The 19,103-nt window shown below is 44.5% G+C and overlaps 1 protein-coding gene and 1 non-coding gene across 2 annotated transcripts in view; one reads left to right on the top strand and one right to left on the bottom strand.

Moving 5' to 3' along the window:
* Positions 1-10,915: 10,915 nt before the first annotated feature.
* Zc3hav1 (zinc finger CCCH-type containing, antiviral 1) overlaps positions 10,916-19,103 on the top strand; it is a 54,821-nt gene continuing 46,633 nt past the window's right edge. The window contains exon 1 of the mRNA XM_047560851.1: positions 10,916-11,702. Coding sequence (XP_047416807.1) covers positions 11,395-11,702 — 308 coding nt within the window. The 5' untranslated portion in view covers positions 10,916-11,394. The remainder of the gene's footprint in view (positions 11,703-19,103) is intronic.
* On the bottom strand, positions 17,746-17,818 carry Trnav-cac (transfer RNA valine (anticodon CAC)). Its single transcript has one exon. It is a non-coding gene; the product is annotated as a tRNA-Val (tRNA).

Raw genomic sequence — 19,103 nt, forward strand, 5'->3', positions numbered from 1 at the left:
TGTGATGTCTTCTTGGGGACTGAAAGCTCTCTTTCACCTCTAACCTACATGCTGAGCAACTCAGTGCTGGCTGTCAGACGGAGGACTTAGTAGCTTGCCACGTGGACCTCTCCGTACAACAGCTCACGTGTGCACACAACCTAACAGTTGGCTCCCCCAGAGCAAAGAAAAGAGAGAAAGAAAGGAACGATGTTTTTTGAAAGTCACACTCTTGCCAGGTGCAGAGCATGCTTGTAATCCCAGTGACTCAGGAGGCTGAGGCAGGAGGATAGAGAGTTCAAAGCCAGCCTCAGCAACTTAGTGTGCCCTAGGCAACTTAATGAGATCTGTCTCTAAGTAAAATAGCAAAATATATGTGTGTGTGTGTGTGTGTGTGTGTGTGTGTGTGTGTGTGTGTGTAAGATATTTTTAAAAAGGGCTGGGGATATGGCCCAGGGGTTAAGTGCCCCTGTGTCCAATCCACTATTGTTTTTATAATATCACACAAATCAGTCCCATTCGACATTCAACATGGAAGGAGTTCACACAGGGGTGCAAAACTCCCTGGGGACCAGCTGGTGCACATCAGGCTATCATTAGCAACTCAACCCACCTCTGGATTCCCACATCCATTTCCTCTGCTCTCAGACTAGTGTGACCAGGGAGGTTTCACAGCCTGATATTCCTCATTTCAACACCATCAAAACGGAGTCTAAATTTTTCCTCAAGGAGGGATGTGGCCCTCAGCTACTCTCTGGTCAAGCCCTCCACCTGCACTTACAATTCCGTACCTTCCCAGTTCCACTCTTTCCAGGGAACCTTGCTGCTAGGCAGGTCCAACCCCTGGGGAAACCCCTGTGCCTTCTGGCCACTCTGCCCTGCCCGTGTGTTTATCTCGGCTTGACTGAGGCCTCTCCCCGCACCCTTGTCTGCTGTAGAACACCTGTTTGGCATGGACTTTGGCTATTCCACCTGACTTGACCTCTGATGTATATGTACTTTTCATTTCTATGACTTAGCATAGCTGACTCATCATAGCCTATGCATTTTCTTCTCTAATTGGTGGTTCAACCAATTCCTATAGCTCCAGCTCTATATTATATAATGTTTCCCAGTAGCTCTGGCTTTGTACTTTCCTCCGAATTGCTTCAAAACTCTCACACATTGAGACAGGGGCAAAGGTCAGGCAGTCAGTGTAAGTAATGAATGGTGGGGGTTGAGAGAGTGATGACTGCCGGACATAGCAGCGCACCCCTATAATCCCAGCAGTTCAGGAGGCTGAGGGAGGAGGATCACAAGTTCAAAGCTAGCCTCAGCAACTTAGTGAGGTTCCTAAGCAAGACTCTGTCTCAAAACAAAAAAAGGGCTGGGGATGTGGCACAGTGGTTAAGCACCCCTGGGTTCAATCCCCAATACCAAAAAGAAAAAAAAAAAAAAATAGAGGGGGGTTGGGGTGACAGGAGATTATTAAAGAAAGAACAATGACTTGCCAAGAGACCATGCTCCTTGGCACTCTGGGTTGCTAACAGTTACCCTCTGCACCCCCTGCTCCCAGTCACATATGTGTGGAAGAAAGAGAAGACAAAGAGGGAGGCTCTGGGGTCTCTAAGAAAGCAAGTCACACCCTCTCCCATAGACTTTTGGCTCCAAGTCCCCTTCCCCTTCAGGGGAGTCTGTCTCTACCACTTTCTTAAATAAAACTTGCTCTCTACACTTGCCTCTGCCTTTCTCAGGTGTTTATTCTGCAACACCGGGAACAGGAACCCGTTGCCAATCTCCAACAGACCAGTATCAATGTGCTCTATCTTCCAGTAAAGACCAATAAAAACCCAAGAGTGATCAACAAAATGAAAGCAATTAACAATCAAATAATAAGATTCTCCCTTTGGCTCTCAATTCCTTCCCTTGTCAGGCGTCTAAAATAAGTGATGTATACTCAATTACTCTATTTCTTGATTTCCAAACTTGCCATTCTGAGAAAACTACTCCCTCAGGTAAACTGGGATGCGAGACTGCACACAGGAGAATTGATTAAGGACCTACTATCATACAGGGGCCAGGGGATGGGACATGCTGCCAGCATGGCTCCTCCAACCTGGGAAAGTGATGGCACTTGAAGTGTTAGCTGAAATACCTGAATTTTAGAGGGAAAGTAGCACACTGAAGTGCACGTCAGATCAGACACCACCAGAGCAGATGCCCCAAGGACGGCCAGAGGAATCACGTTCATCAGGGCCATCAGGAACACACAGGTGTGAGGGACACCGGTATCACCAAGAAGTTTGGTGACACTTTCCCCAGTAGGAGGGAGGCACTGTCCTAGCACTTGGTTCACTGATAGCAATGGGGATTTTAGGGCTCTGATACAACACCAGGGGATGGCACTCAACAGCAGAAGCTGGACATTTGTAATGACAAAGTTAGAGTGACAACCAAGGGGTCACTTCTGCAAAGACTTTTGTAAGGAATAGTGGGTATTGTGAACAGAGCAGAGTGTCCCTGGAAGGAAAAATAGGTTGTCAACAAAGTAGTTTAATATGTACCATCTGGAAAGAATAGAATTAAGAAGCAGGACAATAAGGAGAGCAATCACTCAATGAAAAGTCACAATTCTTTACCAGATTCCATACGTGAACCAGTGTTCAGACTCAGAACTCACTTGGAACCCACAGTAAAGGACCAGTAACACTATGACAGTGATGTACTGTAGTGGTTCTTCCAATCCTTCTCTCCAAAGAGATTGACAGCATTTTCTGGAATGAGGAAATCCTGGGGAAAGAGGACTACCTCAGCATTTTGGGACTCTTGGGCACAGGGTCAGAGGTCAACTGATACCCCAGAGACCTGAAGCATCCTGATGACCTCACCTTAGATGTTAGAGTGGGACAAATGGAGTCTTGACTCACCTCCAGCTTGCAGTGGGTTCCTTGGGTCCTTGGACTCACCAGTTGTCATTGCCCTAATCCTCAAATATATGGTTGAGATTGACGTACTTGGAAGTAAGCTCAGCCCCACATTCACTCTGGTCTCGTAGAGTGGGAGCTACCATAATAGGGAAGCCAAAGTGAAAGTATCTGAAATTGCCCTGACTTCTTGGCCAGGATAGGGAATATGGCAAAGATCAGTGCCACTCACTCTTAAGTATCTAAAAGATGAATAGGTATGATCCCTATAATATCTCTGTTCAACCTGGCACTGTGGACCCTGCAGCAAATGGATGGATCCTAGAGAATGACTCCAGATACTGCAAGGAAGTGGTAGCCCCTGTCACACCAGCTGTGCTGGACATAGCTTCTTTGTCAGAGCAGATCTATGAAACCTACAGTATGTGGTTTATGGCTGTTGATTTGGAGAATGTATTCAGTTCTACCCCAATTAGCAAATAGTTCCTAATCACATGTGCCGCGAATAAACTACTGCTGAGCATTGAGTCCCACAATTATGCACGAAGACCCTGAGTCCTAAAACTGAGAATGTGCTTATTCGGGGAGCTGGGGAGCCTGCAGAGCTGCAGACCGTTTGTTCTTGACAGCACATCTCTTAGAGGGCAGTGTGAGGGTAAATCTTAACCCTGGCATAACACGTTGGAAACAACTCACTTGTTTGCTGGTATGGAGAAAACATTTTTCCCAGTGAGGAAACAGGATGTGTCCTCATAAGATGCCAGGAACCACACACCTAAAGTACGCAGCAGGTGGTACAGTCGGGCCTTATTTTTCTCCTTAATCAGGGTCATGGTGCCCACAAGAACTGGCCCAGCGTGAAGAGTTACTGCCGTCCGTCCCCTGCGCTCAGCATTCCAGCCTCCTTGACTTCCGCTCATGCACAGGAATTCTGTGTTCAGGTTCTTCAGGGTGCACTCTCCCTGACTTCAGGAGATTGGTCCCCCATACATGGAATGGATTACAAGTATTTGCAGTGTGACCACAGAGTTGTATTCAACCATTGGTGCTCTGTCGCAATACAGTCCAAAGAGCACTGGAGCATGTCACTGATCCACTGCATTGGTGAGGCTGGATGAGAAACCTGTGGGGAGCAAGTGACATGTCCTCCAGAGAGTGGGAGCTGAACCTGTGAAGAGTCAGTGACCTGCCGCTTCATTAAAATGTTTAGAAATTCCATAGTTATCAGTGTGCTCAGTGTACCCTCCAAAACAAAAGATAAATTGCTGCATCTCATATCCCTTACTGGAAAGAAGGAAGCATATAGGAATCTTTGGGTTCTTGAGGAAACACATTCCACACCCCTGAATACCACTGCTGTCTCTATCCTGGTGTCTTAGTCCATTTTCTGTTGTTATAACAAAATAATCTGAGATCAAGTAATTTAAAAACATAAAAGCTTATTTAGCACATAGTTCTGGAGGCTGGCAAATCCAAGAGCATTGTGCTGGCATGGATCTGTCCTCTGCTTTTTATAAAGTCAATATTGCCAATCTGGGGGCCCCACACTCATGATCTCATCTAACCCTAATTATTTCCCAAAGATCCCCCACCCCCAAACACCACTAACATTATTAATCTGGGGATTAAGTTCATAACACATAAACTTTTGGGATACACATTTGTTATGGTTTACATTTGGTGCCCCCCAAAAGCTCATACATGAGACAATACAAGAAGGTTTAGAGGTGAAATGATTGGGTCGTGAGAGTCTTAACCTGTTGGGGGCTATGCCATGCGGACTATGCCAAGATGGCGCCTGGCAGCCAGCCAGAAGTTGTTTTGGTCACATCGGCAGTGAGGAGGTTGATTAACATAAGCACACTCAGGTGATTTGTCATTGGCCATATTCAATTAAGTCCATGCATACAATGCATGCACATGTGTTCTCAGTGCTCTTGATTGTGCCTGCTCATTTTGACATTTACCATGATTGGGCAGCTGGCTCCTCACCTGATCTTCACATAATTGGCGTCAGCCCTACCCGGCACCTCCTGGAGGGGATATAAGCCGACTCTCCTCGAGCGCCTGGGTTCCAGGTTCGAGGTTCCGGTTTCCGGGTTTCCTTAATCTATAATAAACCGTTCGGAATTCAAGAGCCTCGCTCTTCGTTTGTCTCCCGAGCCAAATTGATTCCGCAGGACGGCGTCAAACATTTGGTGCCCCCCAAAAGTTCATACATGAGACAATACAAGAAGGTTTAGAGGTGAACCGATTGGGTTGTGAGAGTCTTAACCTAACTGGTGCATTCATCCTCTGACAGGAACTAACCGGGTGGTAACCGAAGGCAGGTAAGGTGTGTCACTGGTGGTGTGCTTTTGAGGAATATGTTTTTTCTCTGTGAGTGGAGTCTCTCTCTCTATCTGTGCTTCCTGGTTCCATGTCCAGAGCAGCTTCCCTCCACCACACTCCTCCCTATGATGTTCTGCCTCACCTGGAGCCCTCAGGAATGCAGTTGTCCATCTGTGGACTAAGACCTCTGAAAACATGAGCCCCCAAATAAACTTTTCCTCCTCTAAAATTATTCTTGTCAGGTCTTTTGGTTACAGCAGCAAAAAAGCTGACTAAAACAATATGCAAACCATAGCAACTGGGTTTATACAGAAGACTGCCGACTCTGAGTGGGGCCTTCCAGAACAGGAAAGAACTCAGGAGCAGGACCAGGCTACAAACAGCCCTTCTGCCTGGACCACATAATTGGGCAGATGTGGTCAGTACAGGTGTCAGTAATTAAAAAAATATATATATATATAATAATATAAATATATTTATATATATACAAATATATATAATATAAATATATATTATAAATAAATAAATAAATATATATATTTATAGTGGTATATCTGTGGCAGGTCCCAAAGAAGACTCACAATACACTCCCTAACACTGTAGAGCAAGCTCATGCCACCTGGAATGAAGGATTAAGCTCCTTTTGAAAAACAGCTCCTAGCTTCTGTTAGACCTTGGCAGAGATACCAAGTGACCATGAATTCAGAATGACCATCATGATGATCTAGATCCTGTTGGACACATCAAGTCATAAAGTCAGGCAGGATCAGTATTAAAGCCATCAAAGGATCAATGTGGTACATCTGAGGTTGAACACAAGCAGGACCAGGGGGTACAGCTTTAAGAGCAAGTAACCCAGATTTCCATGTCATTTACTACAGTCGCCCCAGAACCCCTTCCTGAATTTTGCCTCTGGTCACATGAGGGGATTCCATATAAGCTGCTAAAGGAGGAAGGGAGAAGACCAAGCCTGGGTTATGGAAAGATCTGCTCAGTACATGGACCCTACAGTGTTATCAGGGAAGGCCTTGGAAAGGGTGATAAGCCATAACCTCCCAATGGAAGGAGCTTGGAGATGTACACCTCATCACACACGTGGTATGAAAGAATGGCCTTAGCTTAGGATAAATGTGAGTCATGAGCAGTTACCATCTCCTGGCTGGGGATAGAGGACCTGAAAGAAAAAGATTGAAAAATGAGAGACAAGCAGGTCTGGGGAAGAGGCACGGGGTGGATATGTGGGAGTGGGCACAGAGTGGGAGGATGTTTGTATCACCTGTCCAGGCTTAGTAGTAAGTACCTACCACAGAAAATGTGCCAACGAGACAAAATAACTTGGCTGGATAATGTTTTCCCAGTTTGGGGGATGGGTCCCCTCCCCCACTGCTGTTGGATGAAGAGGACGTGATGACAGAGATGGAGGGGATGCAAGAATCTATGGGTCTAGACCACCATCTGCCAAAATGGAAATCGCCACTGCCACCCCAGGAGGCTCAATCTGCCAGACCAATGCTAAGTTCTCTTCCTTAAGAACACCAATAGGCTACTTGGTGGAAAGATCAGGAGTTCACTTTCATAGGACTGGGCGCTTGTGGATATGGAGTGGCCTTTCCTATCAGCAGGTGTGAATAGCATCACTATCTGGTGGTGTCAAGATTGCCTGATTCAAAGACAAGAATCCCACATGTCGTAGCAGCTGAGCAGACAACTCTCTTTTGGCATAGGAAGTGAGGAGGAGGGAGCCTTTGAGCATGGGATCCACCGGTCACTTCACACACCTCACCAAACAGAAGCTTCTAGATGGATGACGTTTTGCAACAGTCAGTTAAAGTTGCAGCTGAAGTGGAGCATGGGGGGTGACACACCATACTGATGGTGTTCTCCAGAACATGATGGTATATGCCTTGAATCAGGTAGGATTCTAGTATGTGTTCCCAACAGAATGAATATATGGATCTGGAGAGCATGTGCAGAAGAAGCAGCAGCTTCACTTGACGTCCAGAGACTCACTGGGTTTTTCCATTCCCACAACTCTGGGCTCCACAGAGTGAGAGGTCTTGGTCCCCCAAAGGGATACACTTGCCCAGAGACACAGTGAAGATCCTATTGGACTACAAGTGATGGCTACCTGGGTCTCCTAATGGAAAGGAGGGCCCAGTCCTTGACCAAATCAACTCCATTTTGTCCCTCTCAGACTCTATTTGCCTCGTTAACTTTTTCCCTTCTGAGCCACTCTCTTCTGCAATTACCTTGCATTCCAGGAACGACAAGTCTGATAGATAAGTATCTTTATGACAAAGGACCAAAACTACCCCCAAGCAATGGAAGCCTTGGCAGCTTGGAAGAACAGATTGCTCCATGACGATATTGCCCCCATAAGCAGGAGCAGTCATCTCTCCATGAGAACCCAGTCACCCCCTCAAGCAATGATGGCTTTCCTGGGGCTTCACAGAACCAGTCCTGAGATAATGATCAACTCTACCTAACCTGACCAGGATTACCTACTCTGCCAGCTATGCAATGCACCTCCCAGTCATGCTTCTGTTCCCTTTTTCTATAAAACCTCAAAGTCCCCATCAGCCCCTGGAAGACAATTCTTAGGTTACCTTTTACCTCTTTGTCCCACCATGGCCTCTCTGATCAAAGCTCCTTTCCACTTTTTGCTGTGGCATCTCTTGGGTTGGTATTTTGGAATGGGTGCTTGAGCCTGGTCTGTTAGGACTCTTGGAACTGGGATCTTCTCCCTGAAACTCGAGCTACAGGGACTAACAGGTAAGAAAAGGAAAGGCCATCTTATGAGAGGTAATTGATGCCGGTCAGCAAGGGAGGTAGAGCTGCTTTTATGCAGCAGGGCTTGCTGGAATACTTGTGATACTCCAGTGGCCCATTCGGGTTATTCTTGGTCCTGCTTTCCCTAACTCTGGCTGTTCATGGACAGGACAAGCGTAGCAACCCTGGCTGGAGAATGTACTCACATTGCATAGGAATGAGGATCGGGGCACCCGACCTGGTAAGCTGCGGAGATCTATTGAGGTGGCAGCTAAGGATGAGAGGATGTGATGAGGGCCAGGCATGGCCTTGAGACCAACTGTGATGACAGGCACCACAGTTCATTCCATTAACTGCCCTCTTCTAAGTTTCCCTGTGGGAAGATGGCTCCTATAGCTGTTTCCCAAATACAAATAGAGAAGGAAAGTCTTGTGGTACAAAGGATGGACTATACCTGCCTCAGGTTGCCCTTCAGCCCAGGGCTGGTGGCCGAGCTTGGAGGTGTATGTTGAGCTGGTAGCCCGCAGCTTCAGCTCCTCCCAGACCTGCCCTGCTCTTTCATGGTCTCTGGTGGCCTCCACCAAGGACACAAAGGCAGTGTTCCAAGGGTCTAGCCTTTTCTGCCCAAGGCTGAGCTTCTGCTCCAGAGCTCCCCTTTGGGCTGGCGGACTGTCAGGTCTGCAATCAAGTCTGATGGCTCCCACTTCTTCCCTTGGCTTCCTCTGGTGTTGCACCCCGGAAATCTTCTGCACAGTCAGCATCTGTATCTCCTTTCTGAGAAGCTGACATGTGACGGCATGTATTTCAAAAATTCTCTAAACGTTTCCTTTGTCCTTCTTTCCCACAACTCAAATTGGTTTTCATGACTTCAAATTGAAGGGAATTATATATCTGTACTCCCCAAACCCTCACCAAACTGGACTCTTCATTCTCTAATCTGTCTGCCTGTTGCAGCTGCAGTAGTTAGTTACTGATTATCTTTTCTTCTTTTTCTCTCTCTTTCTCTCTCTCTCTTCCTCTCTTTCTTTCTTTCCTTTTTTTTTTTTTTCTTTATTGAGAATTGAACCCAGGAGTAGTCTACCTCTGAGCTACAACTACAATTCTCTTTAAAATTTTGAGACAGGGTCTTGCTAAATTGCCGAGGCTGTTCTCAAATTTGCTATCCTCCTGTCTCAGCCTCCCCAGGATCTGGGATTACAGGCGTGTAACACCACTCTCAACTCAACTCCTTACATGTTAATGTTTGTTGAGTCTTCCCAAATACATGTCCCCTAGGTGCACCGACTGTTTCTTAGACCTTTGCATGTTAAGAGTAACAGGCCACAAGAAGATAGACAATAAACACATTAAACTTAATTGATTTAATAATAAAAGACTCCTGGGAACCTGTCAGACCACAAACAAGGCCAAGTGGATTAAAAGACAACTATAGAAGCAACAGCCAGAGGCAACAAGAAGTCAGATGATCCTATGTGGGCCCAAGTTTGGCTGGTTTTCATACCATAGTACTCAATTTCTGAGACACGGTTTATCTATCATAATTACCATACTGAGAACTCCCAATAATCTTTTTGAAGAATTTCTAATTTGGCAACAAGATTTTATTATTGTTAATTTTTTTGAGGGGGGTGGTACCAGGGATCGAACTCAGGGGCACTGGAGCACTGAGCCACATCCCAGCCCTATTTTGTGTTTTATTTAGAGACAGGGTCTCACTGAGTTGCTTAGTGCCTCACTTTTGCTGAGGCTGGTTTTGAACTTAAAATCCTCTTGCCTCAGCTTCCTGAGTCCCTTGGGATTACAGGCGTGTGCCACCATGTCTGGCTTGTTATGATTCTTTAAAAAGGCTTATTTCCTCTCTAATCAATGATCTACTTATTTTATTTTGCGATGTTGGGAGGAAAACCTTTTTCTTTTTCTAACTTGAGTCCACTGGGGCCTGCAAATTAGAATAGTCAGACAACAGGGCTTGTTCACAAGTGCCCTCAGGAGCTTCCAATGAGGGGAAATTCATGGAACATTCTGAGGGAAAGGTTTACATATCTCAATACAACAAAAGCAGGAATGAGGTTTTAGGCTTCAACAGGAGAGTGTGGAACAGTCCCTTGGGCTTTTTTATGTTAATGGAAGGGTGCAGAGTCTCCCAGGCAGCTGAAAACGCAGGAAATTCCTTACAGGGGCGTTAATGGTTGTATTTTCCGGAGGTTCTGCTTTAGTCAGATAAGGGAAGTTAAGACAATAGTTATTTCTGCATCTTTTATAACTCAAAGGCTTTCACTTGAAAACAATCTATGCCAAGGTTGTGGAGCTAGTGGTGGGAGGTAACCGATTTTAAATCTTGGGATATTGTCTAGGCATGTTGTGACCTCTTGCTATGAGGGGATTAAGAAGTGGTTTGGGGCTCCTACCTTGGCGATTATAGGAAGACCTGAATGGGTCAAAAGGGGTTCTTCGCAAAGTTCTGGAGAGAGAGAGAGAGAGAGAGAGAGAGAGAGAGAGAGAGAGAGAGAGAGAGAGAGAGAGGAGAGAGAGAGAGAGAGAGAGAGAGAGAGAGAGAGGGAGAGAGAGAGAGAGAGAGAGAGAGAGAGAGAGAGAAAGAGAAAGAGAAAGAGAAAGAGAGAAAAGAGAGAAAAGAAAGAAAGAAAAGGGGGGAGTAATCATAGCTTTTCTCTTAAGAGGGGTCGGTGGTGTGGCGAAAAGTGTGCCTACCAGTCTTAGACCAGGCGCATCGCGATCTGGCACCCCGGGGCCAGATTTTGGTAACCTCGTGGCTTCAGGGCTCCACTTGATGACAGTGCGTATTTCTCAAGTTACTTCCTCAAGTACAAAGTGAGGGGGGGAAAAAAAAATCTAAATCCTGGAGAGGTGGAGAAGATTCACTATCTCCGGAGGCTGAGCCTGGGAAGAAGCGCTCCCTAACGTTGGCTCTTTCCGGGGGTGGGTGGGGCAGAGAACTAGAAGGACGCCTCAAGTGAGCCATCAAGACGCGTCATCGCCTTTTGGGTTGGTTTATAAAATCCCCACCAGAGCCCCAAGACCATTTTTACTTCCTCTTCTTTCTGAAGAAGCCTCGCGGTGCCCAGCTGGGGAACTACCTTCGTCGAACTAGAACCGAGAGGGGGCTGCCCGCGCGCTGCTGCGTCGCCAAGTCCATCTGCCCGCGCTCGTTGGCCGGTTCCCTCGTTCGCTCTCCTGCTGACTTTAAACCTGACCCAGATCTTCCCGACCCGAGGACGCCGTCGGTGCGTCTGGCCTCGCGACCCTAGAGCCTAGTAGGAAACCGAAACCGCGGGACTCGGCACCCGGCACCGCCCGCCTCCGTCCCCCGAACACTTGTAAGTTTCGATTCTTCCCGGAGTCGAGTCCCGCGCAGCGGCCAGGCCAGCGCACAGAGCGAGCAGGCGAGCGCGCCATGGCGGACCCGGAGGTGTGCTGCTTCATCACCAAAATCCTGTGCGCCCACGGGGGCCGCATGTCCCTGGAAGCGCTGCTCAACAAGATCGCGCTCTCCGAGGCGCAGCTCTGCGAGGTGCTGGAGGTGGCCGGGCCCGACCGCTTCCTGGTGTTGGAGACCGGCAGCAAGGCCGGGGTTACCCGGTCGGTGGTGGCCACCACTCGAGCCCGGGTCTGCCGTCGCAAGTACTGCCAGAGAGCCTGCGAAAACCTGCATCTCTGTAAACTCAACCTGCTGGGCCGGTGCCACTATTCGCAGTCGGAGAGGTGAGTGCTCCTGGAGGGAGGGGCGCCTCCCCGCCGACCGCTGCTCGGGGAGAGGCGCGACCTCGCTGGGCCCTGCATCTGACGGCCGCTCTCTCCGTCCGCTCACTCCTCGGCTCCTGGTGGAGAGCCCCTGCTGCGCCCGCGCTCCCACCCTTGCGCTGCCCTTCCTTCCAGCGCCCCCAGACCGTTCCTTGAATACGGCCGGCGCGATATTGCCCAGCAGAGACCAGGCTCACCTCTGCCCTTTTTGCCCCGAACCCTCCCAATGCTTTGGATCAGGCAGGGCCTAGAGAAGTTTGAGGCTGCTTTGGGAAAGTAGGGAAATACCTCTACTCTCCCGCCTCTTGAGACTTTTGCCCTTTTTGCTTCCCTCGTCTCTGGACAGGTTGGGTCTTCCCAGCAGCCCAGCCTCGCTCGGCACCTGGATCGGTTCCATGGCGGGAGCTGCAGGGCTCCACTTGGTCCTGGCTCCCTCTATGCCCTCAATACCAGTTTTCTCCTGTCTGGTGCCAGGCCATACCACCTGGCCTGAATGGTTACCTTCCAGGTTAACGAAGATGTCGTGACCTCGCCCAACCTCCTTTCCCGCAATCTGCGCGGTGGTCCACACCGTGGACTACCCTTTTTTGGAACCACTCTCTCAAATCGTTTTTGTCTTTCACTCCCTAAGGAAGCTCATTCCCGTGGGGTCAGCTGTCACATCTACAAAAATGGCTTCCAAATATGTATCCACTGCCCAGACCTGTCTGTCCTCTGAATCCAGTTCTCCATCTCTGGCGTGCATCTGAGCAACAGTTGCCCTGGGGCAAGACTCCCTCCAGGCAGGCTTTCTGACTTTCCCCATAACTTTTTTTTAATTTAAATATGTATTCTTTTAACTGTAGATGGACACAGTAACTATTTTATTTATTTTTATGTGGTGCTGAAGATTGAACCCAGTGCCTCACACGTGCTAGCAAGTGCTCTACCGCTTGAGCCACAATCCCAGCCCCCCAATAACTTATTAATCTTCCTCCTTACAAGACTTGATCATCAGATCCTTTTGTGTGGTCTCTCATTCCCTCTCTGCTCAATCCCTCTTTCTTGTCACACTGCTGAAAGAATGTCTTGTTGAATTAATGAATGGTTCTCTCCGGCCTTGTCTTTCTCCTGCATTTTTTTTTTTTTTTCTTTCTTTTTCTGTCCCTAGAGACTTCTGCTCAATTCTTTTTTCTTTCTTTCTTTCTTTTTTGCGGTGCTGGGGATTGAACCCAGGGCCTCGTGCTTACAAGGCAAGCACTCTACCGACTGAGCTATCTCCCCAACCCCAATTATTTTTTCTTGATAGGGTACTTACTTTTCACACTTAGTGTACTTAAAAACTGTAAGTGGTACCCAACGTCCAAAATGGTGGTTATTAAACTTTTGGTCATGCATTTATTAGCAAAAAACAACTCTCACTCACTCCCAATATGTGTAACAAAACAGGCAAAGGAGGTGTGTTTCAAATGGACCAAGTAGATGAGGTAATTTTTTAAAAATGTATTTGTTTAGAACAAAAATCCTTTCAACTCACTCTGAAATTTTTAAAAAGTGCTTGAATATGTGCTCCCTTATTTAAATATTTATTTAGTATGTTGTGAGGCAACAGTTTGAAAGTCTGCATCTGAGTTGTGGGAAATGGTCTAGAGACAGTCATCTAAGTTACCAGCAACAAGAAATCACCCAGGATGAGAGGAGGGGAAGTAGGTAGAAGACAGGAAAGGAAGGAACATTCTAGCACTATACTGAATAAGGACAGGGTCGGAAGGCTTGGTGATCTTTTTTCTGTCCTTACCTGTTTTATGAAAAATTCTTCACTAGTTTGTGTTGACTTATAATTTTAAATTTAATTTTTTTCTTGGGAGTGTTTCAACATATTCAGAAATGGAGAGAAGAATCATGAGCCCCATGTATGTGCCTATTATTTTGGTTCAACAGTTCAAAATATGGCTCGTTTCATTTATTCACCCTTCCCCAGTTGTCTCCAATTCCAGTGTGTTGTCCCGTAAAGCAAATTCCTGCAGTCTTTTGCTTTATAACGACTTAAGTACCTCTAACAGATAAGAAGTATATTTTATTAACATAATTAGTCAGATGATCCCGTTTTACTAAAAATTATAATTTTATCATCATCTAATACCAGTTGGTATTCAAATTTCCTTGATGGTCTTATAAATTCAACTTTGTATTTCTGGGGAAAAAAACCCTATACAGACATAATCTGTAATTGTTTTGAGATGTTATGTATCCCATATGTTTAGAAATTTTGTTTCAATTGTTGAACATGATATGTTTAGGAGTTTCAGTTTTATGGATTTTATTGTTGTTGTTGTTTTTTTTTTTTTTTTTCAAACTTTTTGACCAGGTTTGAAACATCAAAACCATGTCAAACTTCTAAAGTGGGTTGCTAACCTGCACTTTTCTGTATTTTAAAATATTATTTGTAAAATAGGGATTATCTTGTCTATACAAATTTAGATCATCCCTCCAAGGATTTTATTAAAGTGTTTTTTTTTAATGGAGTGATAAAATCTTATTTCTTACATTTTTTGGTCTTAGCTATATTTAAAATTTCCTTTTATATCATGATTGAATATAGGAAATACACAGAACTTTGTCTTCTAAAATGTGACACTTTCTAGAGTGCTTGCCTTGTAAGCACAAGGCCCTGGGTTCGATCCCCAGCACCCCCCCCCAAAAAAAAAAAAAAAAAGTGATACTTTCAAGTTTGAGGACTTCCTTCTTGAGTCATTGGCTAATGGTGTCTGCTAATCAATCAATACCCATATACATTCAGTTCAGTTAACTGTTCTGTGTTTACATGGAGATAGTGTGCCTTTCACTGAATAAAATTTCCTCTGCAGTACTATTGTTTATAGATGGGCTTTCTCCTATTCTGTAGTTTCTCTTTTGCATTACTTTGAGCCTTGTGTTTTAGTTGACAGCAAGGCTTACTTAGGTGTTGTGTAATTATTTGTTCTGGTACATCAGTTTGGATATTTCTCTTTGTTTTGCTGAAATATATTCCCACACATGGAGTTCAAATCCCAGTTCTGACACAAACAATAACTATCATTTATTGAACACATAATTATATACCAAGCTCTATGAAAAGCCCAGTAGAGATAATATTCAAGTTTGTCTTTTTTGTAATTCCTGAGAGTAGGTTTCATGAGGTAATCTCATGAAACTTGAACATAGAGGTTTTTAGAAATTTACTAAAGTTCACCTAGCTGGAAGAATTAATATTTGAACCTGATCTGTATAACTTCTTAAGTAGCTACTTCCATTGCCCAGTTTCTGTATGAAGTGTGATCTTTTTATTAATTTAAGTCATTATAATTACTTGCAAGCATGTTTTCTGTATAGCTGTTTAAAGTAGGCCTTCTGAATGTCTTTGACGTGCTTTGTGGTTTCTGCCCATGTGGGTGTTTCCTGTGAGCTCTTTCCTGTTTGTATACCTTTGCCTTTCCCTTTTGGTTAGTTGAAACTTTGGGTGGGGGTGGGTAGATGGGAGAAGGACTGGTTGACTGCTTCGTAAATTGAAAGAGAAATACTGAAATGCACAAAGAATAATGTGACAAGCATCATAGTATACATATTCTGAATACATAGTAGAAATGACATTATATAAAAGGATATATAATAAAATAAGCTTATAACACCTCTCAGAAGGAACATTTACATGTTTCAATTCTTCTTTTTATTTGTTTGGTACTGGGGATTGAAAACAGGGACATGTTCCCTGAGCTACACCTCCAGCCCTTTTAATTCATTTCTAACTGCTGAATAGCATTTCACCATACGACTTATACTACAGTTCAGCTAACTATTCCCCCAGTGATGGCTATTTACAGTTTCTCACTGCAGCAAACCATACTGCCAAGAATACATGTGTCTCTAGGTGCTCATGGCAACAGTGTCCCTAGGGCAGATCATTAGGAAGTAGAATTGCTGGACTGAGTAGTCGTACAGCTTCAACAATTCCAGAATCAGACAGATCAGAATTAAAGGTGGTTATACCATTTATACTTCTGTGTTTGAGAGTCTCAGTTTCCCCCTTTTTCTGGCCAAATGACCCCTGGTACTATCAGACTTTTTTTTTTTTTTTTTTTTTTGCGGTACTGGGGATCGAACTCAGGGCCTTGTGCTTGCGAGGCAAGCACTCTACCAGCTGAGCTATCTCCCCAACCCAAGACTTTTTTTAATGTATGCCAGTTGGGAGGGTATAAAATACTATTGTTTTAATTTAAGAAGAATTTCTTGATCTGGAGTTGTAGCTCACTGGTGGAGTGTGTGCTTAATGGGCATGAGGTTCTGGGTCTGATTCCCAATACTCTCTCCACCTCCCCTCTCCAAACAAAACAAAACAAAACAAAAACAAAAAAATACTCGTTAAAATTTTATTATGTGATATTTAAGTCTTATGAAAATATGTAAAGAATACAACAAAGATCTTCAACCCATCAGTTGAAGAAATGGGATATTACACATTTTAACCTTCCTGAATTCTCTTCTTTGATCATTACTCCCTAGAGATAAATGTTGTTTGTATTTGTTGATTGTTTTTCTCATGCGTGTATTATTTTCTACATATTTTGTATTTTTAAGCAATACTTAGGATTGTTTTGACTGTTTTCAAATCTGCAGACCTATAGATGGTGTTCATACTGAAGGTGCAAATACAGTCAGTCCTCTGTATCATGGGTTCCACATCTGTGGACCTCGAAGTGCAGATGTGAAATGTTTGGGGAGGGAATTGTATCTACACTGATCATGTACAGGTTTTTTCCTCGTCATTATTTTCTACACCAGTATATGTAGCATTTACATTGGTTGTATCTGGTGTTGTAACTAACCTAGAGATGACATGAAGTATATTGGAGGATATACATAGGTTGTATGCAAATACTACACAATTTTATGCAAGGGACTGGAGTATCCCTGGGTTAGGGAGGTCCTGGAACAGATTCCCTGTGGATACCAAAGGATGACTGTACTTGCTTTGTTTGCTGTCATTGGCTCAACGCGATGCTTCTGAGACTACCCCTGATGTAGAGCTCTCTATTTCTCTACCACCTTCTGCTGTGGGCCCTGGGATCGATAGCTCTCGGTTTGGGTCTTTGTCCAGTTGTAGCTCTATCTACTTTTTGAGGAGTCCACGGTGCCACAGAATTGTGCCCACTGAACCTGTGGTTCCCACCTTGAGTTTACACCATACACTGGATTCTCTGGCCCCTGGACTTCTCACCACCTGCAGGACTTGTGTGTACTTCTTCCCTGGGTCTTTCTACATGTGGAAGAAATTTGCATGTATAGGCTGGCATGTCCTTTGCCTCTGGATGACAGCATTAGCAGTGTAGGACAAAGCCCCTGTGGGAAAAGAAAGAGGTGGTGGGCTGGAGGTGGGAGCAGGACTGGCTGCCTTCACTCTGCTATATTCCATCATAAAACTGAGCCATCCAAGAATTCTAATTGGCCATCTTGGTCATTACGAAGCATATTTGTTAAGATAGGAAGCAATACGGGAGTGAACCCAGAAGTGCTTAATCACTAAGCCACATCCCCAGCCCTTTTTTAATACTTTATTGGAGACAGGGTTTCACTGAGTTGCTTAGGGCCTCGCTGAGTTGCTGAGACTGGTTTTGAACTCTCGATCCTCCTGCCCCAGCCTCCAGAACCTCTGGGATTGCAGGCATGTGCCACCATGCTAACAATTTCTTAGCTTGATGTATTACTATTAAATATTTAAACATTTGTACCTGGGCCTCCTTTGTACCATGCTAACAATTTCTTAGCTTGATGTATTACTATTAAATATTTAAACATTTGTACCTGAGCCTTGCTCAGGGTCCCACAGGTTTTAGAAGGAAACTATTCTGATTCATTGAAATGTGTAGCTATCTTTTGTATGAATGTGCACAATTTACATATCCATTTTCTCATGATTGAGATTTAACTTTTTGCTTCTGGACCATGGTGCTTGAACATTCTGGTGTATGTTTCTTTTTTTTTTGGGGGGGGGTGGTACTGGGGATTGAACCCAGGGCCTTGTGCTTGTGAGGCAAACACTCTACCAACTGAGCTATATCCCCAGCTCCCTGTATGTTTCTTTTTAAAAAAATTTTGTTAGTTGTAAACAGATACAATATCTTTATTTTATTCTTTTATTTATGTGTGATGCTAAGAATCAAACCCAGTGCCTCACACATGCCAGGCAAATGCTCTACTACTGAGCTCCGACCCCAGCCCCTGGTATATGTTTCTTTATGTACATGTATTGGAGTTTCCCTGGCTATTTTGTAGTGGAATTCCCATACTTACCTTAAGTTTTTTGATATAATACCAAATTGTTTTCCAAAGCATGTTTGCCAAGTATAATTTCTACTAGATCTGAATCTAGTTTATATTCTTTTTTTCCCCACATTTTAAGATTGGTGTGTTATAGCTGTACATACTGATGGAATTTATTGTTACATATTTTTACGTGCACACAATATATAATATAACAATATACTTTGGCCAATATAACTCACCCTTGCTTTATACTCTTACCAAGTGGTATCGTAAGCCTTTTAAAATTTGTGCCAAGGATTGAACCCAGGGGTACTTAACTACTGATCCACATTCCCAGCATGTATCATTTTTTTATTTTGAGACAGGGCTTTGAATTCAGCGATACTCTTGCCTCGGCCTTCCGAGCTGCTGGTATTACTGGCCTTCATGTTAGGGTCTCTGGGCCTTTTTAAGTCATTGTTACTTGCTTTATAAAATTGTCTTACTTGATGCTTCTTTGCATTTTATTTTTCAGTCATCTTAGTGTCCTCTTTATTTTTGTTTGTAATAGCCTTTATTTTATTTACTTTTACCATTTTTTTAAAACTAGCTAAAACTTTTAAAGTGATTGATTCAGTGTCAGTAAGCACTCTCCTGATGCCTGACCATTACCACTATCAAATTCCAGAACATTCCATCGCTCCCAGCAGAATCCCCAAATCCATCAGCTATCACTCCTCCTTGCCCTTTCCCTGGCTCCTGGCAACCAACCTCTCATCTACCTTCTGTCTCTATGGATTCTGGACATTTCCTGTAAATTGAATCACTTAATATATGTCCTCTTGGGCCCTCTTCATCTCTAAGTGTGACATTTGCAAGGTGTGCATTTTACTTGTCCATGAGCTCTGTTGTTTGTGTGAGGGTACTTACCTAGGAGTCTTCCTGGAAGTTCTTTCTGTTACTAATTTGCACTCTGTCTGTGGAGTCACGTTGTCAGGTTGGGAGCCTTAAAGACGTGCTCTTTTCTATAATATCATGACACAAAGGGGTATACCCCATAAGAATTATTTGGGAATTTCTGTTCTCTTTTCATGTTTGCTTGAT

This window comes from Sciurus carolinensis, chromosome 8 (assembly GCF_902686445.1).
Source record: "Sciurus carolinensis chromosome 8, mSciCar1.2, whole genome shotgun sequence".
Classification (NCBI taxonomy): Eukaryota; Metazoa; Chordata; class Mammalia; order Rodentia; family Sciuridae; genus Sciurus; species Sciurus carolinensis.